The sequence below is a fragment of the Gasterosteus aculeatus genome, chromosome 16 (assembly GCF_964276395.1).
Source record: "Gasterosteus aculeatus chromosome 16, fGasAcu3.hap1.1, whole genome shotgun sequence".
Taxonomy (NCBI): Eukaryota; Metazoa; Chordata; class Actinopteri; order Perciformes; family Gasterosteidae; genus Gasterosteus; species Gasterosteus aculeatus.
Window position 1 is genome coordinate 15,568,747 of NC_135704.1, and position 25,932 is coordinate 15,594,678.

Genomic DNA, 25,932 nt, shown 5'->3' on the forward strand with positions numbered 1-25,932 from the left:
GCAGTGCTTTCCAGGCGGCCTTACGTTCTAGAACATGTGCCTCACCACATGAAGCAGGAGCCCTTTTTTATTTGTTTCAACACAGCTCCCTGGTCAGCAAGAGAATTACACTGCTCTCTGGTGGTGCACGCCTGTTATTGGCAGAGCACTACTTTCTCTCTGTAACGGCCATAACACGTGTATGTTTTGTGCATTTAATTGCTTGATAATCCTCCACTGTGCGTTTGGTGGTTAAACTGGTGTTTGCTTCTTCAGAGCAAGTCTGCTCTCAACTAGTTATGTAAAGAAAAACAGGATGCGCCGTTGGAAGGGTTGTGGCGCCCCCGTGTGGCTACAACACCTGTTGGTCACCACACCGTGACGTCATCAGCAAACACGTTGAAGAGTAGCCTGCATTAAAAAAGAAATGACTAGTAACCAAATACATAGCAAAATAGAAGTTATCTTTTAATTTAAATGTTTTGTTTTCTATTTTAGTGATAGACAGTTGCAATAAGCATTTAGGAGTGGAAAAAAAGGTGTGTCACTAATGATAATTATAAATTCAATAGAAACAATGGATGGGAGTAGTTTGAATTTTATTACATTTTCAAACGGAAATGTATAGGTCCATCCATCCATCCATCTTCAACCGCTTATCCAGGGTCGGGTCGCGGGGGCAACAGCTCCAGCAGGGGACCCCAAACTTCCCTTTCCCGGGCCACATCTACCAGCTCTGACTGGGGGATCCCAAGGCGTTCCCAGGCCAGTGCAGAGATATAATCTCTCCACCTAGTCCTGGGTCTTCCCCGGGGCCTCTTCCCAGCTGGCCGTGCCTGAAACACCTCCCTAGGGAGGCGCCCAGGGGGCATCCTCACCAGATGCCCAAACCACCTCAACTGGCTCCTTTCGACGCAAAGGAGCAGCGGCTCTACTCCGAGCTCCTCGCGAATGGCTGAGCTTCTCACCCTATCCCTAAGGGAGACGCCAGCCACTCTCCTGAGGAAACCCATTTCGGCCGCTTGTACCCGTGACCTAGTTCTTTCGGTCATGACCCATCCTTCATGACCATAGGTGAGGGTAGGAACGAAGATTGACCGGTAGATCGAGAGCTTTGCCTTCCGGCTCAGCTCTCTTTTCGTCACAACGGTGCGGTAAAGCGAGTGCAATACCGCCCCCGCTGCTCCGATTATCCGGCCAAACTCACACTCCATCTTCCCCTCACTCGTGAACAAGACCCCGAGGTACTTGAACTCCTTCACTTGGGGTAAGGACACATTCCCTACCTGGAGTAGGCAATCCATCGGTTTCCTGCTGAGAACCATGGCCTCAGATTTAGAGGTGCTAATCCTCATCCCGACCGCTTCACACTCGACTGCGAAACGCTCCAGTGAGAGTTGGAGGTCACAGACGGAAGATGCCATCAGGACCACATCATCTGCAAAAAGAAGCGATGAGATCCGCAGCCCCCCGAACTGTAGACCCTCCTCCCCCCGACTACGCCTCGATATCCTGTCCATGAAGACCACAAACAAGATTGGTGACAAGGCGCAGCCCTGGCGAAGGCCAACCCCCACCGGAAACGCCTTCGACTTACTGCCGAGCACCCGAACACAGCTCTCGCTTTGGGCGTACAAGGATTGGATGGCCCCAAGCAAGGACCCCCTCACCCCGTACTCCCGCAGCACCTCCCACAGTATCTCTCGGGGGACCCGGTCATACGCCTTCTCCAAGTCCACAAAACACATGTAGACTGGTTGAGCATACTCCCAAGCCCCCTCTATGATCCTGGAAAGAGTGAAGAGCTGGTCCGTTGTTCCACGACCAGGACGAAAACCGCATTGTTCCTCTTCAATCCTTGGTTCGACTATCGGCCGAACCCTCCTTTCCAGCACCTTAGAGTAGACATTACCCGGGAGGCTGAGTAGTGTGATACCCCTGTAATTGGCACACACTCTCTGGTCCCTCTTTTTAAAGAGGGGTACCACCACCCCGATCTGCCACTCTTTTGGCACTGTCCCAGACTTCCACGCAATGTTGAAGAGGCGTGTCATCCAAGACAACCCCCCAACACCCATTGCTTTTAGCATCTCTGGACGGATCTCATCAATCCCCGGGGCTTTGCCACTGTGGAGTTGTTTGACTACCTCAGTGACTTCCACCAGGCTAATTGACGATGATCCCTCCTCCGCCTCCAGCTCCGCCTCCACCAAAGAGGGCGTAGTAGTTGGATTCAGGAGTTCCTCAAAGTGTTCCTTCCACCGCCCGATAACCTCCTCAGTCGCGGTCAACAGGGTCCCATCCTTACTGTACACAGCTTGGATGGTTCCCCGTTTCCCCCTCCTGAGGTGCCGGATGGTCTTCCAAAAACACTTTGGTGCCGACCGAAAGTCCTTCTCCATAGTTACCCCGAACTCCTCCCATACTCGCTGCTTTGCCTCCATCACGGCAGAGGCTGCTGCCCTTCGAGCCTGTCGGTACACTGCAACTGCCTCTGGAGTCCCACCGGATATCATAACCCGGAAGGCCTCCTTCTTCAGTCGGACGGCTTCCCTGACCACCGGTGTCCACCACGGAGTTCGAGGGTTACCGCCCCTTGATGCACCTAAGACCTTGAGGCCACAACTCACCGCCGCGGCTTCAGCAATGGAGGTTTTGAACATAGACCACTCTGGTTCAATGTCCCCTACCTCCACAGGAATGTGAGAGAAGCTCCGCCGGAGGTGTGAGTTGAAAATCTTTTGGACCGGGGCCTCCTCCAGACGTTCCCAGTTCACCCTCACTACACGCTTGGGTTTACCGGGTCTGTCCCGAGTCTTCCCCCATCCTCTGACCCAGCTCACAACCAGATGGTGATCAGTTGACAGCTCTGCCCCTCTCTTTACCCGAGTGTCCAGAACATGCGGCCTCAGATCAGACGATACGATTACAAAATCGATCATTGATCTTTGGCCTAGGGTGCTCTGGTACCACGTACACTTATGAACATCCTTATGTTCGAACATGGTGTTTGTTATGGACATTCCGTGACTAGCACAGAAGTCCAGTAACAAACACCCGCTCGGGTTCAGATCAGGGAGGCCATTCCTCCCAATCACGCCTCTCCAGTTATCTCCATCGTCGCCCACGTGCGCATTGAAGTCTCCCAGTAGGACTATGGAGTCCCCTACAGGAGCCCCATGCAGGACTCCATTCAGGGTCTCCAAAAAGGCCGAATACTCTGAGCTGCTGTTTGGTGCATATGCACAGACAACAGTCAGAGTTTTCCCCCCCACCACCCGAAGGCGTAGGGAGGCGACCCTTTTGTCCACTGGGGTAAACTCCAATGTAGCAGCACTCAGCCGGGGACTTATGAGTATCCCCACACCCGCCTGGCGCCTCACACCATGGGCCACTCCGGAGTAGAATAGAGTCCACCCCCTATCCAGGAGTTTGGTTCCAGAGCCGAGGCTGTGCGTAGAGGTAAGCCCCACCAGATCCAACTGATAACGCTCCACCTCCCGCACAAGCTCCGGCTCCTTCCCCCCCAGAGAGGTTACGTTCCACGTCCCCAGAGCCAGCATCTGCCGCCCAGGTCTGTTCCGTCTAGACCCCCCACTGTCACTGCCACCCTTGTAGCAGCGCACCCGACCCCATCGGTTTCCTCCACAGGTGGTGAGCCCATGGGGAGTAGAGTGTTGGGCTGCCGCGTCACTCCTTCGGGCTGTGCCCGGCCGGGCTCCGCGGTAAACCCGGCCACCAGACGCTCGCTGTCGGGCCCTCCATCTGGGCCTGGCTCCAAATGGGGGCCCCGGGCTTCCTCCGGGCCGGGTAACTCCTTCCCTCTTCCGTTTTTTCATGGGGGTTTTGAACCATTCTTAGTCTGGCCCCTCGCCTGAGACCACTTTGCCAAGGGTAACCCTACCAGGAGCACAAGGCTCCCGACAACACAGCCCTCAGGTTCATAGGGACACACAAACCTCTCCACCACGATAAGGTGACGGTTCCCAGAGAGGGAATGTATAGGTGGTTTTTAATTATTATAACTTATACTTTAACTGCTTCCAGTTTAGCCCTTTTCATTAAAATGTGCTTGGCATCTGTCTCAATAGGCCGGTGCATTAATAGAGGACTGATACACCAGTTGTTATGTTTTATTCGCAATGGGTATTTAAGGTGCAAGTAAAACTATGAATATAATTACAAATGTACAGTTAAATAGATATTTAGTTGTTTGTTGTTCTATAAATTGGGGCTGACTCTGCTGACAAATCAACGGCTTGCTTCAACATGTCTACCGATTCCAATCTTGCCGTATAACCACTTTTCATCATAATCATCCTCAGTTTATTTATTACATTCAAATAAGTATGAAGACAAACATATTTAAAAACACAAATTTTGCAGAATCACTTGAGACACACAGAACAATGCACGTGGTGTGTGAGCACAGATGGGATTGTGGCACACTGGTCTTTATATTTTTTTAAAAAGGGCTATCGCCGTATGATTAAAACACATAAGACGTTTTTTAAAACATTTTATTTACTTCATTGGTTTTGTATTAGTTTGGCTGGCTTGCCTACAGTAAGAAGCTGTGTAAATGACTGCCGTGTAATCCAATCACAAATCACTTAGAAGCAGCAAGAGCCCGAGCCGGCCTCTACAACAGCATACACGATATTTACAGGTTTCCTGAATTCACAGTTCCTCTCATTCATCATTCAGAGTTTATTTCACACAAACGACGACTATGTTTCTGTACTGGTTTATTTGTATTGCAAGTTGTACTTTCTTATAACAGGACGTTGGGGTAAACTGTAATTGCAAAGATAATATATTTCAGCAGAGCGTCGTCAAGTGGTGATGGCTCAGTGAAAGAAAACTGGCATCCTTTGACCACAAGAGGGCGCCAATCGTCCAGACACAATTGGTGACACGCTCACCAAGTTGCAGCAAAAACACCCACCTGTACGTGAAAACGAGCACAGCAATCAAGGACGAGAGGCAGCAAAGGAGCAGACGTGGGTGAGATGTGATAGGTATAAAAACACAGCCTCTGTTTAAATCACCTGCTTTTTAGAATCATTTTTTCGTTAAAAAAAAACCCGCTCTCTGCTATTTTCGAGTTGAGTGCACACGTGTTTAAATACCGTGCGTCATTTCACAGGCGGCCCTCGGTGGATTCAATAAATCACCCGCGACACTAAGTCTTGGTTTAAAGGTTAAACTGGGTTAATCCTATTGTGTTTGTTTACGTACTCGTCAGACGTCTCGCAATTACATGTTTAAATTAATGCTGTTAATTCTATCGTTACGTGTCGGGGGGGGGGTAGAGATAAATCCTAACCAAGAGAATGCAATATTTGCCTCTGTCGCCTCTCTCCGTTCGTTGCTGTTTTACGGTGTTTGTCGGTAATTTCTCCTGTTCCACAGCCATGAATCGAGCGTCAATTGTAGTGGTTGTTGATGCCGGTCAGGCCGTTGATGCTGTTGACGCAGCTGATGTGGGACGGGGACACGGTGCCGAAGGGCCCCGGCGGCTGGAGGTTGTGGGTGTGATACAGGGCCGACGGAGGGGTGCCGGGCCAGTAGGAGAAGCCCGGCGGGCCCACCCCGGGGGCCACGAGGTTCAGTTTGGAAATCCCGGCGAAGGGAATCGGGGAGAAGTTCCCCTGGAACTTGTAGATGGCCTGCTCCGTGGTGGACGGCTGGCACACCTGCGCCAGGCCGTGGAAGTCGAACTTGTAGGCGTAGCGCTTGCCGTGGACTTTGGTCATGATGTTCTTGTCGTAGTAGTAGCGCAGCGCGCGGCTCAGCTTGTCGTAGTTCATGTTGGGTTTGCTCTTGCGCTCCCCCCAGCGCCGGGCCACCTCGTCCGGGTCGATGAGCTTGAACTCGCCGTTGGTGCCCTCCCAGGCGATGCACGACATGTTGGCGCTGTCGGAGAGGAGCTCCAGCAGGAACTGCCACAGCTGGATCTGACCGCTGCCTGTGTGCACAGTGATTGGATGGAAACGATTAGATTATATAGGGAGATTTTTTTTTATTTTTTTGCAAAGCAAACTAATATGAATGAGATGCATTGAAAGACCCGTCACTGCACTTTGAATAGAAAATGCAGAGTTAACACCATTTATAAAATGTCTTTGCATCCCGAGGAGAACTCTTTCTTCGTCGGATAACATGTTTTTAAATGCATATCGTGTTTTTATTAAAATGCATTGTACTATTATTGTTATTATTATTGATCACAATAAATCAAGATCTTACAGGCAGTTGCAGGTGTTCATCTACGTGTCTGTTAAATCATCAGATGTTTCAAACGTGTTTAGAAACCTGGCAGATTTTAGTTATTATTCTATCTTAATTTAATATTCTAATTTAGTGTGATTAGTTTTTACGATGAGACACATTTTGAGATGAAATCATTTTGGGGTGCACCCTGTGATGGGGTGAGACGAATAGCGTCAGTAAATGAAATGAAATGAAATCTGTGTCCAATAAACATAATGCAGCTACAAAGGGAACATGCGGACTTTGTTTTATATCGACTATCAATTACAAACCGTGGTTAAATGAAATGACCCTTAAAACAAATGTAATCAAATAATAAATTCATTTTTTAGTATTAATCTGGTAAGTGATTATTCCTTCAAATTTTAAATTCCTTTTTGGGGGATTAGCCTCAGAGGCTTTTTCTTTAATAACTCCAGAACAAAACTGCAATTACAAGTGTTTTTCCACCGTTATTATTTAATCAGGAATATTAGTATTGGCTTCTCTCGTGTAATTAAAACAATTCATATAAAATAACGGTGCCCTATGACAATAAGTATAAGGTGCAGGAAATGGTCTTACCTTTTTGTACTCCTGTGTTTAGTGGACCCCAAGATGTTCCTTTGCTTTCCTTCAACAGAGAATCTGTTGGATCTGAAATCAAACACACACATTGTCAGCATCATCTGTCCATCCCGCCAAGGCCTGCTGTCTAATTCATATCTATCATTTCAGTAGTCGTAGTTTTTTCTTCTTCTTGGAATCAGTTCAAAATACTCTTATTTTCTCATTTTTCTTCAAGAGAGTCAAGAGAACAACTTCTCTGTTTCTATTTCGACGACATTTATTTAGTAGTAACAGATCGATTTAAAAAAAAAAAAAAAAAAAAAAAGGTTGAAAGGGGTGAATTCAATCGCATAAACCTCGTGGACCTGTTTTCAGCGATAAATCTCGTATATAAGTGTTAAAAGCCGCGGTAAAATCAACCGGCCCGGTGCGTTAGACCCAAACCAAATAAAAAAATAAATCACGGCAGAATCTCCACAAACGGTCGAATTGATTAAAACTCCTAATCGTATCCTCAACCGGTCGCAGTCGAATGCGAGACTTCGCGTCGTCCCTGCGGTCGGTCTCGTCTCCCGAGAAGCCAGGAAACGCGTCCAGGAAAAAGGATTTCCGATTTCCGACAAAAGAGCACGCGGGCTTCCAGATTGAATAAGCTGAACAATGCGGAGCGTCGCGCGCGGAGCGCCGCCGCCGCCGCCGCCGCCGCGCGCGACGCTCCGCACACGCGGCAGAACTCCAAGACGTCGCATGGCCGCCTTTTTCTATCCTTCCTCACGGGACAAAATGACGAACCTGAGAGATACATGTTGAACATGAGGCTTCCTCCGCCGTCCTGTCTCATTGTGTTCGGTGGTTCAGAATGGGTTGGATTTCATTTCGTTGGTGGCGGAGGAAAAGATTTTTATTAAACTTTATCTCATAACTGTGATCTGGAATAAATGCGGGTGGACAGATTGAAGTTTCCAGGCAACTGTCACTGGCCCCCATCTCTGAGACAATATTCAGACAGCAATTTCCCCTGGTGCATTGCTTTAATTAAAAGAGCAATTTACCTCTGTCAGCCCGCCTGGTGCCCACAATAAAAAGAGGCCGATAGAAATTGGGCCCTTATCAATCCACCATCACAGTTTAATAAAGTTTCCGCGTTAAGATCTGAGTTTCTATGGTGAATTGAAGTGTTTGACATGGAAACCAGTTCAGATCCTCCTCACTTTTCTGCCTCTTTACCTCTCGGCAAACAGCAAAGACCTATTTGGCGTTGGGAAAAGAATATTTACCTTGAAAGGGACGCTTCAGTGCACATGAGAAAGCAGGGACATTTCCTCCCCCGGGACCTTCTGTTGGTGGGTTTAAGGTTATATAGCCTCAATTGGGGGTTGTAACTTTAAAACCAAGGCTTCTGATGCTCACTGACATTATCATTGTTTTCCTAATTGTTGTGTTTTCCAGAGTCAGTGGACTGTGTGAAGCTGCGTGGGCTCCATCACCCTTTAGTATATAAACCCTTACTATTAGTCCTTTCATTACAACTGTGCTATTTTGAAGTTTTTCCATTCACAAGGATTTAGAGGCAAATGCAGAAATGTTGAGTAAATAAAACCGCGATCATAGCATTTCATAATTGTTAGAGATTGATTTATATCACCTTTGAATCATAATCAACAGACAATCTCTCTGATATTGTTCAATGCAATCAATCCAGGGCTTTATTGTTATAATAGTTCTCTGCTCTGGTGTTTCAAACAAATAATAATTTAAAGAGATGATTCATTGAATGTTTGTGCGTTAAAACACACCCTGTGCATCAATTCATGTCTTGTGTCCACCAGAGTTCCACTTCATTGTTTCCCTGAATGTTTTCTTGACTATTCCTTCAATGAGAGTGATTGAATCGAGACAAAGCAACAGACTCATTTTAAAACTTTTTAAAAACGGAATGATGACAACACTCCGACAGAGACACAGGAACGACTCTGAAAGGGTATTTTGTGTCTTTTGGCATCCGGTTTGTCCGGTCCAAACGCAATTGTGTCACGACATGAACAGACGCATGATCACACCCTCAGAAAGAAATCATTGTTTCAGAAGAGACGGAGAGAAGAAATCTGCCAACAACACTTCGACCGGAATAACTCATGACCAGTATTTGCACTTTGCACTTAATGTACATTGAGATTAAGTTATACCACGTGTACCCTGCAGAGAATCTAAATCCCACGTTGAACACACAGCCTTGTGTTGACTGAGTTGACAGTAAAATGTGTGCTAATCATTCATATTATTTCAGCCCATATGCAAACTCACATATACCATCAGGCCACATTCAGGTTATTTTGTTTATTCATAGGCTGTTGATTGTGAGGTATCGGTCTCATGATTGTAAAGGAGAAAAAACAGATGCATCAGATTAAGAAGGCCTTTGAGTGTCTCATTAGTTTAAAGATTATAACTGTGTGATATCACGGTTTCTCCTCACAGACAAAGAGGAGGAAATCTGGTGCAGAAGATCAACGGAGAATTAATTAGCAAATACCCCCCCCCCCCCCCCCCCCCCACTCCTGTGACGCTTCGTCCTGGTGGAGGAGATGGAAAGATTCTCCATTCTTCACACGGAGGCGGTTCACCGGGCCTCGGCTCAGTCGGTGTGTCACCGGCGTCCCAGACTTGCTTTAGCTGCCTGTGTCCAAATAAGAGTCGCAGGCAACTTAAAACAAGCCTCGAAAGCGAGACCGTACTGATCCAGGTAAAAAAGAAAGCAGGAGGCAAGAAATCCACTGAGAAAAAGACGAAAACAAGTAATACTGAAACATCATAAAGGCATTTTTCTTTGTTTTCTTTGATCATATCGCATTAAACTCCTCGCCTCTTATGTATGAAGGTTATACAGAGTTTGCAAAACGATCAATGAAGTCAACGTCTCAACAAATAAAACTGCAAGTACGTCTTACAAACACATCTTAATCCTAAACGAGTGACACCAACAAACACGGACACTTAACTCACTCACCTCGGTGCTCCGGAGGGGTTTGCGGCTTCCTGCACCTCTCAGGTGCGACTCCTCGACGGGGCCGAGCGAGAGCCGCTTTAATCTGTCTGCAGAGGAATGCATGTTTGAGAAAGGTGTGTGTGTGTGTGCACGGTTACACATTTATTAAAAGATCCTGTTTTTTTGGGTGTGGGACGGTGAGCCGCCGCATGCTCGTGGGCGTGTGACACAAACTCCCGTGTCCTGGACCAACAGGAGACGTGTGCGCGTGTGTGTGTGTGTGTGTGTGTGTGTGTGTGTGTGTGTGTGGAGGCAAACACACTCCAGGATCCCTGTGACATGATGTGACTGGAAGATAAACATTACAATGAGCAAACAGATGCTAAGCTAGTGGACTTTTAATAGTTGGTTGTGTGCAAAGGAACTCTTGGATTTTATTGATTTCACTGTGTTTACGACACAAAGGGAGTGTCAGTAGTTGGGGTCTAGAAATCATCACACATGCTACGGTTTTCACCAATTAAAACTAGAATAACGCAACTTGTGGAAGGCTGATGTTTTGCACATGATGGATTTATCAGGACTGGAAGTTTACCTGCATGGGTTCCATGAATATGACAGACTCAAGTGATGCTTGGCTTTCAAACCTGTTTCGTCGAAGCATTACGTGTATTTATTTTGCTTTACAGCTGGTCTGGGGGGGAAACCCTCGTTTGATATTATCTCTAACGTCAGTGACTGAAGACTTTACATACGTCCACGGGCTGCTGCCATCAGCAGATGTATTTACTGTAGTAGTACTACTGTGTGTCTGCTACGCAGCACTTTTGCCGTATTGAGTAAAAAGAACAAGATCAGCAAAGTCTGAATGTGATTTCAGTCTATTTTCAAAAGAGGATTCAAATGAAAGGTTTAACATGATTGTACATTTGTTTGTTCAGTGCTCGGCTGGCTATCGGAGGAGGATGTGGGCAGAGCAGGTTATCGGTGGCTCTTTCTTATTGTCCCTCCCTTTGCTGCTTAATTAGGATTGTAACAGAATGAAACAAATGAAAACACATGCGATCTGGTGCTCTCTCTCACAGTCTGATAAGAACACGGTTACACATCTTCAGCCCTAACTGTGTTTTATTTCATTTTGGTGATTGTGAAAAGAACGTAAAAAAAATAAAAAACCAACCAACAGTCTCTAGTTTTGAAGAAAAGCCTTTATTTGCTATTCCTAGAACATGCTTTAGCCAGGTGGAAGAAGTAGTAGGTGCCCATACATGCAGAGCCACAGAGTCATAGGAGGAGTTTGTCCGTCTACTGTTCTGCGAGAGCCGCCTGTCTGGGGGTTCATGTCGAGGAACGGGGGGGGGGTCTTTTTTACTTTTCGGGTCGGGTCGGGTCGGGCAGGCTGAAGGAAGGCTTAGTGCTGGATCCTACGGATGGACTGCACCTGGTTGGTGTGCGCCTGGGTGCTGAACTCGTTGTACTTTCTGTACTCGCCTTGGTGTCTGTCTCTCTCCAGGATGTACTGGTAGCCACGGTAACCAGGGAACTGGTAGGCCACCCAGCTGCACACAGAGAGAGAGAGGTCAGATCCCAGAGAGCGATCTGCTTGATGAATGACAGCTAGCATTTCTACAACGTGACCAAAGAGACGGACGCCGACGTGTGACTTACGCTCCTGAGTTGACTTTGATGGAGGGCACCTCCTTGCTGCACCAGCCCATGGCCTGTAGGGAGGGGTAGTCGTCACACATCTCAAACTTCCGGCCCTGGAAGTCCTCGCACTCGTACAGGGTCACCTTGCTGTCGCTGTGGTTCTGCGGAGAGGAAGCAGGTCAGCCACCGAAGAAGAAAAAAGCCGCCGAGCGGGACCAGCGGAACTGGACTTACAGCGCACTTGATGGGCCTGAAGGAAAGCATGTGCTCGGTTCTGTAGCTGCTGTTTCCACTCCAGGCCTCGTAGCGAGGGTAGTCTCCCTTCTCCAGGATGAACTGCTGTCCCTGGAACTCGGGGTACTCGAAACCCACCCAGCTGCAGTGGAAAGACGAGGCGCAGGGACGCGAGGGGGGGGGCGACGGGGAAAGAGGGACAAGGATTGAAATGCTGATGTTAAATGAGCTGACATGTAGAATAGCTCGAAATGGATAATTAATAACTTATTGATAGAATTCTAAAATACAGACTACAAAGAACCACTAAATAAAAATGAGTTTTAGTGCAACAACGCTGGATGCCACAGAGCCCAGAGGACGGCTCCGGGAGAAAACAAAAAGCAGCTTCTTTTGTCAAAGGGAGCACAAAGCAAACATGAAACACTGCTGCTGCTGCGGCTGCTGCACCCACGGCTTTTTATCTGATCGCCAGTCAGTCAGCCAGCCGCTCGGGCTCATAGCCGCCAGCTGCACACGTCCAACTCATATCACAACAGGGATACACTTGGATGCATGCGCACACACACACACACACACACGTGCAAACGATCCATGCCAAGTAGCGATTGCAATAAAAGCTGTAATTCATGGGTTTGGTTGTTCTGACTCTGTGTTTAGGCCGTTTGGTCTTTAATCAGAACTGTTCAAGCAGATGAAATTAGAATTGCAAGAGGAGCCAATAATGTATTTCTTTCAAAGTACTGTTATGGTTTTGTAAAATGTCATTTTTAAGCAGCAATGTGTGTTCATTTAAGACTACAGACCAACAGAGTGTGGAGTATCATTCCCGCCGCTCTCATTATGTATTTGGTTACGTACAAATTTCAACCGGATTCCAGTAAAATCACAACACTGTGTATGATCCACAGAGAAGACGGAATGAGGAGGTCAAAGAGGAGGGTTCCCTACGACGCGAGGTGGACTTACGGTCCGTTCTCCACCTTGATGGAGCGGATCTTGTTGAAGCCCCTCTCCATGATGTTCTGGCACTCCAGCATGAACTCACAGCGCTTGCCCTGGAAGTTCTCCTCCTCCCAGACTGTGATCTTGAACTGGCCCATCTGCTCCATCTGTTGAGTGTTCATGGCTGCTGCTTCTCCCTTGTGTGTTACTCTTTGACAAGACGGAAGGTTGAAAATAATCAGTGCGAATAGATGGAAAATCAACTCAAAATCACAACACGACCTGCTGACCAACAAGCAAATCATTTCCACCCAACAGTGTCACAGGAAGGGAACTATTCCTGTCATTCATCGTGCTTCCATTCCTCTGTAGTTTAGATTTGTCTCTATTCCCATATGAGAGATGCAATCTAGAGTAACAGGCAGGTCTCCTTTCCCTTGAATGGTGCAACCACTGTTACGTAAAGTCAAACATCTGCCGGCATGCTGTCTGCAACACCAGAATAACGGATCGCTTCTAACAGGAGTCGCTGACCGTGCTTTGCTTAAATCCTTCAGCTTTGAAGATGAAAACTTAAAACACATTAAACGTCTGGTTTGAGAAGAAGATTGGTTCGATATCTACAAGCTAAACACGGGCACAACAGCAAAGCCCCATCTTGCCAGCATCTCCCGCTAAAACGACTATTTTCCCCTTAAAGATGAAAGCAATGATTTTTTTTTTTTTTTTTTTACTTCTTAGCCAATCAAGTCTCAATCAAATTGCATGTCTGTCTATCCGACACTGTGGGCAGCATCTGGGTGGCCGTTGGGCTCCTCCCCGGCACACGTAGCCGTCTCCCCATTGCAGCCTCTTGGCTGGGTCTGAGGCCGCTTGCTGATATACTCACAGACGGTACTGAGGTGGGACAGATCCAGTGTAATCAATGTCGGGGGAGAGACCCTCGCCCGTGTTTTTATAGGGCGCGGGCCCACTGGACCTGCGCCGCTCCATTTGCCCCGGCAGCCTTGCACACTCAGCAGCTGAGCAGGGGGCCAGCTGAAAGGGAAGCATTAGCCCGGCGCTTTGTGGAGGCTCCAGAGCGCCATTGTCCTCAGAGCCTCAAACTAACGCAGTCATCAATCTGGCAGCCGCGGCCGGTGGCGAACGGACCCGGGAGCACACAATGGTAACGCACTGACACAACAGTTTGATTGGTGTGGCAGGATAATGGACACATTCTGGGAGCTGATCCCCTCTCTCTCTCTTTCTCTCTTTCTCTCTCGGCTGAAGGTAAACTCAATGCGAAAGTAGAGGTGGGCACAAGGCGCAGGGACACGGGCTCCTTCCATCTGATGGGCGTCTTCATCTACTGCAAGAACTGCTGTAGTAAAAAAGCTTCAAATAGCCGTATTATCCGACCAGTGCTTTTGGGGAACCTGACTTACGCTCCTGATTATAGTTTGTCACAATATATGCTTCAAGAAAAGGCATCGGTGGCACTGTAGCTTATCCAACACACTCTGATCACATTGTAAAACATCAAATTGTAAGATGGAATTGTATTTCTATTCAATTGCATTTTTATTTGTAGCTTAATACCTATTTCAAATGCCCATGATGATTCAATATATGTGATTTTTCTGAATAAATCTTATCTGTACGTGTTTCTTTTGCTTTTCAAATAGTGGATTCAGAATCAGTGAAATAAGATAAGTTAGATGTTAGCACCTATATTTAAATGGCTAAAATACAGGCATACCAGGTTCAAATACAGTGTTTTGAAGTGTCATCAGTTTCTACCATTACTACAATTGATTATGGATTTGTCTTCATTGTTAGACTTCTGCAAACAGCTACAGTGTATATTAGAAAAAATACACCTGCACTAATATCAACATTAGCGAATAAAAAACATTTCATAGTCATCTTTTATATTATTCTTTTGTGGGCCTCTAACAATAATTTTATGTTATCAGTATTGTTTCTTTCCCTTTGTGTGAGGCCACATTCAATATAATAAAATACACATTTAGATTTCAACATTACAGATAGTATATGATTCAAAACAAACAAATATTAAATAGCAAATTTATATACGTGACGATTTGGAGTGTGATGACAACACATGAACACTAGCAAACCATCAGTTCCAGATCCACATTTAAAATTTAAAAATCAAGCTTTCCGCACATTAATTATATTCCTTCCCTTGTATTTAATCCTGCACGTTTTGAAATTATTAAATGCACCACTGTTTCAACAGCGTTGCATAACGACAAGGATATGAGGGATTTGCTACATTCATCATTGGTGACATCTAACGGTCAATGTGTGCATTACACTCAACCTAAACCTGTACAATTGGCCTGCTATTTTTTGTTTGGGTGGCAAATAATTATTGTTATAGTACAATCATTACAACAGAGCAAACTATAGACAAGGGACTGAAATAGAGTTCATTTGGAAGTATCGTCAGAAACAACTATGACAGACGGTGTATGTGTGGCTGTGTGTCACTTTTCCACATTCTGGGAGCTAAAACATGAACACAAGAATATAATCTCCTCAAAAGTCAACAGAGTAAATATATGTGTGTGTTTTCCCCCTGTGGACATGTGTGAGCTGTTGACTTGTATGAACAGCTTCCTCATTGTCTTCTGCTAACTCATTCATTGTCCCTGTCCCTCCATATGTCTCTTCATGAGTGTGTGTGTGTGCGTGTGTGCGTGTGTCATCAGAGGCTTACACCCAGAGCAGGTGATCAGCAGGTGAAAGAACAGGTTTATATAGACACAGATGTTGTGTGCGTGTGTGAGTGTGTGTGTGTGTGTGTGTGTGTGTGTGTGTGCGTGTGTGTGTGCGTGTGTGGGTCGTGCATTTCCTTTATGTATGTACACACCCGATGTAGTTCATGTAGCACACACTCACAGGTCTTTTTCACTTTTACTCACCATGTCTGACAAGATGGATCAGCAGTAAATCCTTACCTTCACGTGCATGCACACACACACACACACACACACACACACACACACACACACATGTATGGCTAATTTAACTGTAAAATACACCTGAGGGATTTTGCATCTTTCGGGGACAGTGTGGTCCAGTATAGAGCTGGTACTGTTCTACTTTGAATCCTTATCTTGCCATGTAAAGAATCCACTCTTCTCTTCTCACTGCTCACACGAGACACTAGGCAACTAGTTACATATTACTAAGGATCACAGGTGGAATTAATCCACCAGAACATTGGTCATTTACCAATTGATGCACATTCAACTCACAGAGTAAAATGCAAAAACACAACTGGTGGCAGTTTTTTAATGGTTTATCAAACAGTACACACTGCTGGCTGGTTCTTTATTAACACTAAGTCATGAGTTAATTTCCAACCCCACATGTTGGCATCATCCAATTCATTATTGTAATCATTCAACTTTTGTCTGTTTTTTATATTCACAGTATAAGTGCGTTAACTCTGCTGATTATATTTTCTTTTCTGGGTCAACGTGAGTTGGAACCATTTGAATAGTCAGTAAATGCAATTACATTAACACAACCGCGTTTGCATGCAAGTGCACACACACGCACACACACATACACACACGCACAACCCACACAGCGACATACAGATTGCACTGAATAAATGCCCTCTTCCAGGTGGAAGGTTACCGTGGAGATTAAACCAGGTAAGGATGACACGCGAGCTGGACATCTGCTCCCACCGCCTCTACTTGTCCCCACTGATCTCTGCGCGGACACTCAAGCAGCTTGATTTACCTGCAGCAAAAACCTCAGACACGAGATGCTACGTAGCTTTCGATGTGTGTTGTGCTCGGGCACATGAGGCACATAGAAAGGCATCGGTATTGAATTGTGATGACAGACGCACACAAAGCAGCGTGTTGCCGTGGTCGGATGCTTATTCATTTTCCTACAAAAGAAAACGTCCTTCTGAGATCTCAAATGTTCACCTGCATCCAGAAGCACTCCCTGATATCAGAGAGAGAGGAGTAGCCAACCGGGAGCAGGAAAGAGGCTTGAGCATTTGCATGACTCTTCATTATCAGTAACTGACAGCAGAGGAAACAGCACATAGCCCATAGGCAGCACACACACACACACACACACATACAAAGCCTGTGGGGAGAACTCGCTTTCCCATTTACAGATAGCAGCAAACAGTTGGGCAGGCAGCACAAATGTAATCATGTCCCCTCTGTACAGATGCAAACAACGGCCTCGATGATGCTCAGGCAAAGCGGTGGAGCAGAGCACGGTTAGGGCCACGGGCGGGACGGTACGAGTCTCTAAACTAGATTATACTGCCCAAAATCACAATATACGGATGTGTCCTTATTTCCACTGACAGGTTAGACGCTTTAATGAAGTAAAGATGGACAAACCAAATAAAATCAACAGAGGAGGGATCAGGCTTACAAGCAACACATGTACAATTAGATGAAACTATATCAAATCGCAGTGAATATAAAACTCAAATTAACCAGGACGGGATCAAATGGGAAACGTTCAAAGGCTCATTGAAAATGTTTGTCTTGTACAATATGACTAATGTGACTAACACACACACACACACACAAAGTTTAAAAGTTTCTAAATTGTTGCTTTGAAAATTCCCACTGAGAAATTGCCGCTATCGCTCCACGAATTCAATGCGATGTTTCCCACTGGTGTCACGCCCTTTGTAATTGTGATCGATTAAGACGCTTTTATTTTACAGAAAACAAACACCTGCCGATCCCTCCACGTCGCTCCGTTTGCTGGGGAGGAGCAGCAGCAGCAGCAGCAGCAGCAGCTGGGATAGTCAGTTTAAATTGGGGCAAGGTAACCAGGATACTGAGAAGTGCAAGCTTCCCTTTCCACCGGCGTTAAGCAAATATTGACCGGAGCTTAAAGCAGAGGCAAATATGCTCTCAGGTAAAGGCCGGGCCGCCTTTCAACTAATGCCTCTGCTCGTATGGTGAGAGGTTTCTGTACGGCAATAAAGAGTGAAGGGGATCCACCAAAATGAACACAATGTCAAAGGACGATTCTGCCAAGTGGAACAGAGGTATTAATTATGGGTATATGTTGTATGTAGATAAATTGCTTCAGTTTTCTTCATATAAATTGATTATTTCTATAAATCAGTCTGGGGGTTGTAATCTGTTTGTGTATGTTGGGTTATAGCTCTGAATATAGTTTTATTTTTCATTGTTGCTTTAGATGGAATTCATCAAATCGAACCCGGGGATGCAAAATGTTTGAATCAAGGCGAAATCACATAACTGCAACATCAACTTTATTTTCTGAAATCCAAACGCAGGACAAAAGGAAAAAACACCAGCGTTCATTTACATCCCACAATCAGGCACTGAAAAGCAGATATACTCCTGAACACAGGGAACAACACGTATACTGACTTGTAAAAGTGTGATTGATGAATGCTGCATCACGGTGTCCAACTGGCAGATGGCCCCTATCAGATGTCTGGTGTGTGTTTGTGAGTGGTTAATGTTTATTTAATGATTAACATATGCTGCCATTAAGCCCGTCTCTCTGCTCGCCTGCAGCCTCAGTGCATGACGTGGGAGATGGACGGTAATGAACAGGCCTCCGCTGGAAAATGAAAATGAAAACGCACACACACACACACACGGAAAAACACACACGTTATGCAGATGATCTTCTCCGTCGTGGATGTCAGCCTTTTCGGTATACTTTCAAAGTCAACCAGTGGGAAGCTCAAACTGGCACTTAAAAGCTGAGTTGAACCTCTGGCTAGGAAAGAACCACAGGGAAACACTTGGGCTCTTTTCTTATGTAACTTTGTTTCAGTTGCAGCATCGATACTGACCCGAGAATCACGCAACAAAGGCCGTGTGTGAGTGGTTGAGACGGGAACTCACATCACTTTCACCTTAACCGCAAATATGAACTGGATCTTTTTTGTTACCAATGAACAATCCTTGCTTGATAGCCTGGATCACTGACTCAGACCAAATGAACCGGCTGGAAGCCCTTTTTGTGCTTTCTGTTGTTAATTAAATAAAATACATTTAAAAAGTCTTTTAAAATGAACCTACCCTGTAATTATTTTTCCCCTTCAGTCCTTCAGATGAATGATTCGGACTCCAGGAGACAGGCAACATGTCGTACAAGGCAGACATGTCTTTCTTTTGCCAGCTGCATGCAAATAAGGGACACACAATGCCGCACACCTGGTGCTTCAGTTAGCGAACTACGCTGTCGTCACGTCGCCTTAGATAAAGCAACGGCCCAGACTCCTGAACCTCATGCCTTGTGTGCTTTTTGGTAATATCTGACATTTTTGAATATTTTCCAGACGTTTGGTTGCTGTGGTTTGGCTCTCGTCACCCATCTCTTAAAAACAAACTTTAAAACAAACGACTCAAACAAAAAGAACAGCACTCCATCGTTTGTCTGAGGTGACACTCGACAGCGAAACAGGCTCTGTGTCTTTCCCAGTTGCCGACCCGTACCTGCGTAACGCGAGCCGAACGAACAAAACTTCATCTTCAGGTATTGTACGTGTGGCTCAACGTGAAGCAAATACGGACGTGAAAAGGTCACAGAAAAAGGTCGCCGTGCGCCGCGGGCGATCGGGAGGTCGAGGCCCGCGAGCGAGTCACAGCTGGCCTCTCCGCCGTCTTGGGTAACCCTCTGCAGGAAGATTTGGGAGAAGTTAGAACTCCACGCAGGTGGAAGAGCGGATACTGGTGAGGAGAGGAAACAAAGTGAACCAAGAGCCTGACAGCCTACCTTCACCAAAAGCAGAGCGCCGGAGGCCGAGACGGTGCCAAGCTGGGTTCACCTTCTCCACGCATTGAATGTGTGGGGTTTGTGTCAGGTATACACCTTTTATACCTCTACATGCTCTCTCTCCCTCTCTCTCTCCCTCTCCCTTTTTCTCCCCCCACCCCTCATGCATGAAAACAACACGGATGATCCTCGGGGCATGCACAGACACCTGTCGCATGGTGCGTTGCTCTGATCCAATATTGACATGAGGGGGGAGGGGTGCTCGCGCACACACACAGACACACACACACACACACACACACACACACAAAGTGCATTATTCTTTCCAGCCCTTTTCCTCCCTCCAAAGCGCCCTCCCTCCCTCCCTCCTCTGTGCCAGGCAACGTGTCTGACCTTTGTGCCTGCGTTGATCTGCAGAAAGGTGCATTGTAAGGCCGCTACCTGATGACTCAAATTCGAGTTGAGCGCGTTCGGGCATCATTTGCATGTCATATGCCTCGCAAATGACTCTCCGCTCACGGTGTGGCTCACTTTGTTCCACATCTTCTGGGGAGAAAATCTCCCTGTGTAAGGAAAATGCTCGCGAGTTCCAACTGCCAGCGGAGAGAGAAAATCCACCCCGGAGACGCGAGGCAACAACGATTTAGGCAAACGCGAACTTCTCCAAGCAGGAGACCAGAGGAGGAGAAGCCTTTAATTAATGACGTTTGTTAGGCAGTTTTTTGAAGCCCAACGACAGCAGTGTTCTTCTCTGTGTCGCCATTTTTCTTTGGCTGAATGGCCTCTGAATAACAAATTTAATCATGTAAGCTGTATATCTTTCTGTGATTTAACAAGCCAACAGGTCGGGGGAAGTTTTTTCATTCCCAGACTGACAACTGAACCGGTTCCACCAAACATGAACAGTGATGGATGGAGGGACTTTCCTCCAGGGTGACATCGCTCCTTCTCTTTACTATTTGGGGGTTGGGCCTTTGTGTTTGTTGTCCCTTTGAAATGGTACCGTGATGATGTCACTATTTATCTTAAAGTGGGTTTTAGTAAGATGATATAATTTAACAGGCATGGGAGGTGCATTAAACGATTGTCAAGTTGCATCATGGGAATTGAAGGAGCCAAGTTTGACTAATGCTGATGAATTAAAGTTGGGATATCTCAGGCTCTGCTGCTTTATTGAATTATTACAACAGCATTCTCACTTTATTGGTTTTTGATCATGACTATGTCATGTGATTTAATAGCAAATTTGTGCCTCCATAATGGTGGGTTCTTGTAGAAATAATTAAACAAATTTCCTGTGATAATGCAATTTTTTGAGAGACCCATAATTAACACTGTTAGCTTTTAACGTTCCAGCGACACAGTGAGTCCAGGTTCCCCACTGGCTCTCAACCTTTTCGGCTGATTACATTTAAAGCTCAAGCACAGCACTCACACACCAGAGGTAGCCGGTCTGCTCTGTGGCCTCGGGTAGCTGCCTGGTCAATGTGGTACGTTCGCGACGTCTCGATCACAACGTACACTCAGCTGTAGGATAATCAGCATTTAGGTATTGAGGGTAGAATGCAGTATGAAGATCAAAATAGCAGATGTCCAATGGCATCTTGCTTGCAAACACAAATAACAGTATAGTATGTTTTTATTTGTATAGTAGTGGAGCAACAGCAAAAGTGAAAAGCTCATGTGAAAAGTAAGTAAGTTTTTTTTTATTGTAACATTTATCGAAACAAGTATCAAGTCTCAGCTCCCCGAAACACATGACATGTCTTTATTAATGCAGACGGAGGGAAAAAAAAAAAAAATCAGATTAACTTTACATCCATTCAACCAAGTGATAAGGTAATGAATGATTGATGTAGCTCTATTAGTAACAGTTATGGCTCCCGGACACACTGTAAATAAAAAGGTTTGCTTCTAAAGGGAGGAACCCCAAACTGACAGGAACTGCCCTCGTGTCTTAAAACAACTCGTCTCTTCTTACAAAGAACAAGTGATATCCCTGATCAAGTCACATGACTGAATCGGTCTAGGAAAGTGATTTCTTTACCTCAGTATTTTCCATTTTAAGTAAAAAAACAACAACAAAAACTAAAACTAAAGTCCCCACCATATTGAAACGTGGCAGAGGAAACTGTTCCAAACCAGACTTTAATAACCTAAGGGAGTTGAAAAGACCAAAAAGTGTGTCTGACATGATGCTTGAGACCACAGCAGAATATTCCCCAAATTACAAGCTCAAAAGTCAAAACTGTTACAAAGTTAGACTGTTATTGCAACGGTTGCTTTAACGCAAACACAGAAACGAAGAGCTTCATCCCGACTGGAAGCTGGCGTCTCTCTGAAGGGAACAACTCCTCCCAATCCTGCGTTAACAAACAAATCCCCAGGGGAATTTTAGGAGTCCGGAAGCTAGCAAACAGTTAGCAAAGTTAGCAAACAGAAAGACTGGCATTTCAAGATAATCCACATTTTATTTATACATTCTAACTCTTAAATGGTAAGAAATACTGATACATTTCCTCAAATCTGTTTAATCCTGGTCGGATGTACCAGAGCAGACTTTAGGTCCAGGTCATTGATACGAGGCGAATCAGAGGAACACAGTTGAAGCAGCTCATCAATACCGAGGAATCAAAGGTTTGCGTTCACGTACGTTTCAACAGTGAAGTGAACACGTGAATCACTCGCGTTCCTTTAAAAGAGAAAATACTTAGTGGTCAGCCGCAGAAGTCTTCATTAAATCTGAAACCCGACGCAACGCTGCGCCCTCCTATTGGCCACTGTGGCCCAGTCTCTTTGTGTAGGCCTCCCAGCCCGACTTCCTGTACGATTCAGCCGCCTTCAGCCTATCGGGGGCCTCCAGGATCCCCCGACCGACGACGATGACGTCAGAGCCTTTCTCGTAAAGGACTTCCTCCGGGGTGGCGTACTGCTGGCCCAACCCATCGCCTGCGCGAGAGGGACGGTTGAAAGGTTGTTTGTTCAGGAGTAAGTGGGGGAATATCAATAGAGCGTCATTTACTATACTATAGCGCCACCTTGTGTTCAAGAGGAGCTACCGCACCAAAAAGAAACCATTTTTTTCCTTTTTTAATTAAAAAAAAAAAAAGAATTCAAATGTACCTCCGGCCTGCATCTGGACGCCGGGGGTCATGTGGATGAACTCCGGCCTCTCGGTGATTTTAGAGCCACAGATGAACCCAATCACAAAGTCGAGCTGCTCCTCCGCCATCGCCAGCTGGGAAGACGACGGGTAACTGAGATCAACTGTAAACCGGTGAGAAACAAACAAAAAAGACACCGGAGAGAACGCCGAGGTGCGCTTACCACAGCCCGTGTGTATTCACCGGTAGCCAGTGACCCCTGGGAGCTCATCTGTGCTATGAGCAAGCAGCCGCGGCCCAGAGGCTTCCCGACTGCACTCAGGCCCTTCACAACACCGGGACCCGGCACCGCATGGGCGTTCACCATGTGGGACCAGGAGGAGATCTGGTACAACCCACCTGGGAAATGGATGAGGAAGGTGAAGACACCCAATTCCTCCAAAGGGATCTTGAAGCAAAGCGCATGTCACACGTTGGAGAATACGGGAATGGCGTTACCTTCGTACTGGTGCTTGACCGTGTTCCCGATGTCGGCGAACTTGCGATCTTCAAAGACGAGGAAGTTGTGTTTCTCGGCCAGCGCCTGCAGCTTCTGGCCGAAGGCCGCGGTGTAGTCCTGTGGGCAGACGCGAGACGTGCATTCGACTTTTCCCGGGTTCCCCACAGTGTCGCGCTTGTGAAATATGAACCGGCGGCACGGCCCACCTGCAGGATGTCCACGTGGGTCTTCAGCACGCAGATGGCGGGGCCCAGAGTGTCCGCCAGCCGAAGGAGCTCCTCGCTGCTCGTCACGTCGGCGGACACGCAGAGGTTCGACTGCTTCTCCTCCATGGCGGTCAGCAGCCGGGACGCCATAGGGTGGACGTCTGCGGACGAAAGGGGGCGGGGGTGAAGAGCGCCACTACACAAACCCCACCGGGGGGGAGGGAGGGGCGGCTACATACTTGGTAGTTTGGCTCGGTCTGCGTAGCTCAGCTCCGCGCTCCTCTGCACGCACGTCTTCTTGGTGGCCGGGAAACCGTTGCCATTATCGTCCTTGCGGCTAGAAGACGAGGTTGCAGCGTCAGCGCGCACGTGCACACAAACTGTCCTCGCCGTAAAAAAAAACAAAACGAGAGGCTGCACCTGAACATGTTGTTTTCCAGGATGAACGTCCTCACGCTCTGGGCGGTCTTGGCGTCGATGCGGTCGGCCGCCTGCAGCACCTCGAGCAGCTTGAAAATGGAGACGAGGGAGTGGAGCCGGATTCCCCGAGACGCCAACATCTCCGCGGCGCCTTGCTCCCTGTCCATCAGCACCACGGCGTCGGTCACCTGCAGCGAAGCATTTAAAAACCATTAACTGCCACGACTTCACGGGCTCGTAAGACCGTCACAGTGATCATTCTGTAACGCACCTTCAGTCCCTCTTTGTAGAGCACCTCAGCCGTCTCCAGGATGCTGCAGCCGCTGGTCACCGTGTCCTCAATGATCAGACACGTGTCCCCCTGTCGAAAGGAGCCCTCCACCATGCGCTTGGTTCCTGGACAGGGTTTCAGAAAAGGAGTCTCATCAGTCCCTTTTCCATACAAAAATGGTGAGTCGTACACTTTCACTCTTACGCGAGGCCTCTGTAGAATGTATGGACAGACAGCATGGACCTCATCTGCGTTTGCAGATGCACGTGGAATGGTCTGGCCGGCTCTATGGGGCCCGAGAGGCTGTCAAACGCCATTGCAGTAGGCTCAACGTCCACTGTTTTTTTTTTTTTTTTAACAAAACGATTCACTTCTCTGCAGCCAGTTTCGATCAGCTCTGGATCACAAAAGTGCTGTTGTGTTGTTTGGAAATCTTAACTTTCAAATCAGGTCACCGTTGTTTGTATGATGTGTAACAGTCCCTGAAAGGTCAGCAGAGAGAAGATACTAACATCGCTGATGAGAGATGTGCACCAGTGAGCCTTTAGACCCACAAGGGCGCAACAGGGTTTCAAAGTACCCTGATGATACAAAACCAATACTATGGATCTTGTCACGTGAGCACCAACCATAGTCCTTGGCCTCCTTCCGCCTGATGAGCATGGGCAGTTCGTGCCTGGAACAGATGATGGTGGCCAAGGGCAGGGCAGTGTACGGAACCCCGCAGAGGGAGTCAAATTGTAGTCCCTCGTCCTGCACTCGCTGGTAGATGAGACTAGAAACCTGCAGATATCAAGAAAAAGAAAAAAGAAATTCAATAAATCAGAGGCAGAAACTATTAGTTGCGCGCGCAGGGATTGTGCCCGGGTGAGACGCGAGAAGCACCCGCAGGAAGGAGCAGCACGTGCTCACCTGGTTCATGAGCGCCGGGTGGGACACCAGGACCCTCAGGTCGATGTAAATGGGCGTCAGCAGGCCGCTCTTCAGCGTGTACTCTCCGAACTTCACCCCGCTCACCTCGTGGAGCTTCAGGACCAAACGTTCAACGCAGCCGTCTTCCATTTCGTCCGTCTCGACACAAGTTCCTCTTTGGAAGTTGAGTTGCCTCCTCTTGTGTTTGGGGCTTCCTGACGGGGACGACACTTCCGCTCTCGTTTCAGAGTAAAAGCATCGTCCCTGACTGTCACGTAAAGAAGTTCAGCAAATTATTTACGCCCTTTATTTTTTTGTAGTTTTATAGAACGCCTAAATTACCGTATATATATATATATATAAAATCACGTTTACTGGAACTTAGTTTTTTAATTTATTATCTATGATAAAGACTCGACTGAGTAATTAAATGAAAGTGACACGTCTTACAGTTTGAACTTGGCTCTTATTGTGAAATCGGTTCCTACGCGTTCTTACCGAATAAATGCGGCGTCCTTTTTTGTTTACCTTTTTTACTTCTCCATGCTTTACCTGGTTACCCCGTTTGTAAAGTCGATATCGCAATGACTTGTGGATAATTCCCCCGTGCAAAGTTATCATCCGGTGTTTATTAACAGGACGGGTTCATAAAGGGCTCAGACTGTCTCCTAAGGGTGTGACAGATTTAAACATTTCACGGAGGTAGCGGGAGCGCGCCTAAAAATCCGTGGGATCGGTCCATCCATTTCCCGCAATAGTAATCTGAAAGAAAGGCGTTAACCGCAAATCAGTCGGGACCAACCACAAGGCTGGGAGTGTGATTTCCGGTGTAGGGTTTATGTTTGCTTTTCAAAATAAAAGCATACGTCCACACAAGAATACGTGTAATGTTTTAGATCGTGCCTATACACTCGGTACCCAAGGACACAACCATAAGGATGCAACTCGACAACTTTTATTAAACTTCTTCTCACACGTATATCATAGCATCATATATCAGTGCTCCCTTACCTGGCCATAGTACTGCATCTTCCCCTTTTAGATCATCTTCAAGACCTCAAGATGACAAAGTGCATTCAACAATTATAATTTCAGGAGTAAAATCCTTATTAAAACGTAAAAGTCTAAACTGA

General features: G+C 46.6%; 3 protein-coding genes and 3 long non-coding RNA genes across 6 annotated transcripts; 2 read left to right on the forward strand and 4 right to left on the reverse strand.

Moving 5' to 3' along the window:
• Positions 1-4,714: 4,714 nt before the first annotated feature.
• On the reverse strand, positions 4,715-7,787 carry fev (FEV transcription factor, ETS family member). Its single transcript, XM_040202157.2, has 3 exons — positions 7,597-7,787; positions 6,820-6,891; positions 4,715-5,950 (listed from the first exon to the last, which is right to left on the reverse strand). Exons 1-3 carry the CDS (start codon positions 7,643-7,645, stop codon positions 5,409-5,411), a joined length of 663 nt encoding a protein of 220 aa, XP_040058091.2. The 5' UTR covers positions 7,646-7,787; the 3' UTR covers positions 4,715-5,408.
• Positions 4,946-6,235, forward strand: LOC144388832 (uncharacterized). Its single transcript, XR_013453101.1, has 2 exons — positions 4,946-5,000; positions 5,821-6,235. It is a non-coding gene; the product is annotated as an uncharacterized LOC144388832 (long non-coding RNA).
• Positions 7,788-10,980: 3,193 nt separating the features above from the next.
• Positions 10,981-13,672, reverse strand: LOC120834243 (beta-crystallin A2). The gene is made up of 5 exons (XM_040202155.2): positions 13,509-13,672; positions 12,644-12,829; positions 11,675-11,816; positions 11,459-11,601; positions 10,981-11,349 (listed from the first exon to the last, which is right to left on the reverse strand). Exons 1-5 carry the CDS (start codon positions 13,670-13,672, stop codon positions 11,202-11,204), a joined length of 783 nt encoding a protein of 260 aa, XP_040058089.2. The 3' UTR covers positions 10,981-11,201.
• Positions 13,510-14,261, forward strand: LOC120834245 (uncharacterized). Its single transcript, XR_005714432.2, has 2 exons — positions 13,510-13,787; positions 13,892-14,261. It is a non-coding gene; the product is annotated as an uncharacterized LOC120834245 (long non-coding RNA).
• A 3,628-nt stretch (positions 14,262-17,889) lies between these two features.
• LOC120834246 (uncharacterized) lies at positions 17,890-19,461 on the reverse strand. The gene is made up of 2 exons (XR_005714433.2): positions 19,388-19,461; positions 17,890-19,288 (listed from the first exon to the last, which is right to left on the reverse strand). It is a non-coding gene; the product is annotated as an uncharacterized LOC120834246 (long non-coding RNA).
• A 1,610-nt stretch (positions 19,462-21,071) lies between these two features.
• Positions 21,072-25,569, reverse strand: umps (uridine monophosphate synthetase). The gene is made up of 11 exons (XM_040202033.2): positions 25,328-25,569; positions 24,800-25,067; positions 24,517-24,670; positions 23,888-24,012; positions 23,617-23,804; positions 23,436-23,533; positions 23,197-23,357; positions 22,990-23,107; positions 22,715-22,890; positions 22,511-22,625; positions 21,072-22,336 (listed from the first exon to the last, which is right to left on the reverse strand). Exons 2-11 carry the CDS (start codon positions 24,947-24,949, stop codon positions 22,158-22,160), a joined length of 1,464 nt encoding a protein of 487 aa, XP_040057967.2. The 5' UTR covers positions 24,950-25,067; positions 25,328-25,569; the 3' UTR covers positions 21,072-22,157.
• Positions 25,570-25,932: the final 363 nt, after the last annotated feature.

Bases quoted from the DNA above. Each gene is read 5' to 3' on its own strand.
- LOC120834243 (XM_040202155.2), bottom strand. From the start codon at position 13,672: ATGCTTCCCTTTCAGCTGGCCCCCTGCTCAGCTGCTGAGTGTGCAAGG. The intron at 11,817-12,643 runs GTAAGTCCACCT...TTTCCACTGCAG, and splicing joins ATCAAGGTGGAGAACGGACC to CTGGGTGGGTTTCGAGTACC. The intron at 11,350-11,458 runs GTAAGTCACACG...CTCTGTGTGCAG, and splicing joins ATCAAAGTCAACTCAGGAGC to CTGGGTGGCCTACCAGTTCC.
- umps (XM_040202033.2), bottom strand. From the start codon at position 24,949: ATGGAAGACGGCTGCGTTGAACGTTTGGTCCTGAAGCTCCACGAGGTG. The intron at 23,534-23,616 runs GTGCAGCCTCTC...CTCGTCTTCTAG, and splicing joins CTGGAAAACAACATGTTCAG to CCGCAAGGACGATAATGGCA. The intron at 23,358-23,435 runs GTATGTAGCCGC...TTTCGTCCGCAG, and splicing joins AGACCGAGCCAAACTACCAA to ACGTCCACCCTATGGCGTCC.
- fev (XM_040202157.2), bottom strand. From the start codon at position 7,645: ATGAGACAGGACGGCGGAGGAAGCCTCATGTTCAACATGTATCTCTCA. The intron at 6,892-7,596 runs GTTCGTCATTTT...GTTTGATTTCAG, and splicing joins GTTCAACATGTATCTCTCAG to ATCCAACAGATTCTCTGTTG. The intron at 5,951-6,819 runs GTAAGACCATTT...CTGTGCACACAG, and splicing joins AAACACAGGAGTACAAAAAG to GCAGCGGTCAGATCCAGCTG.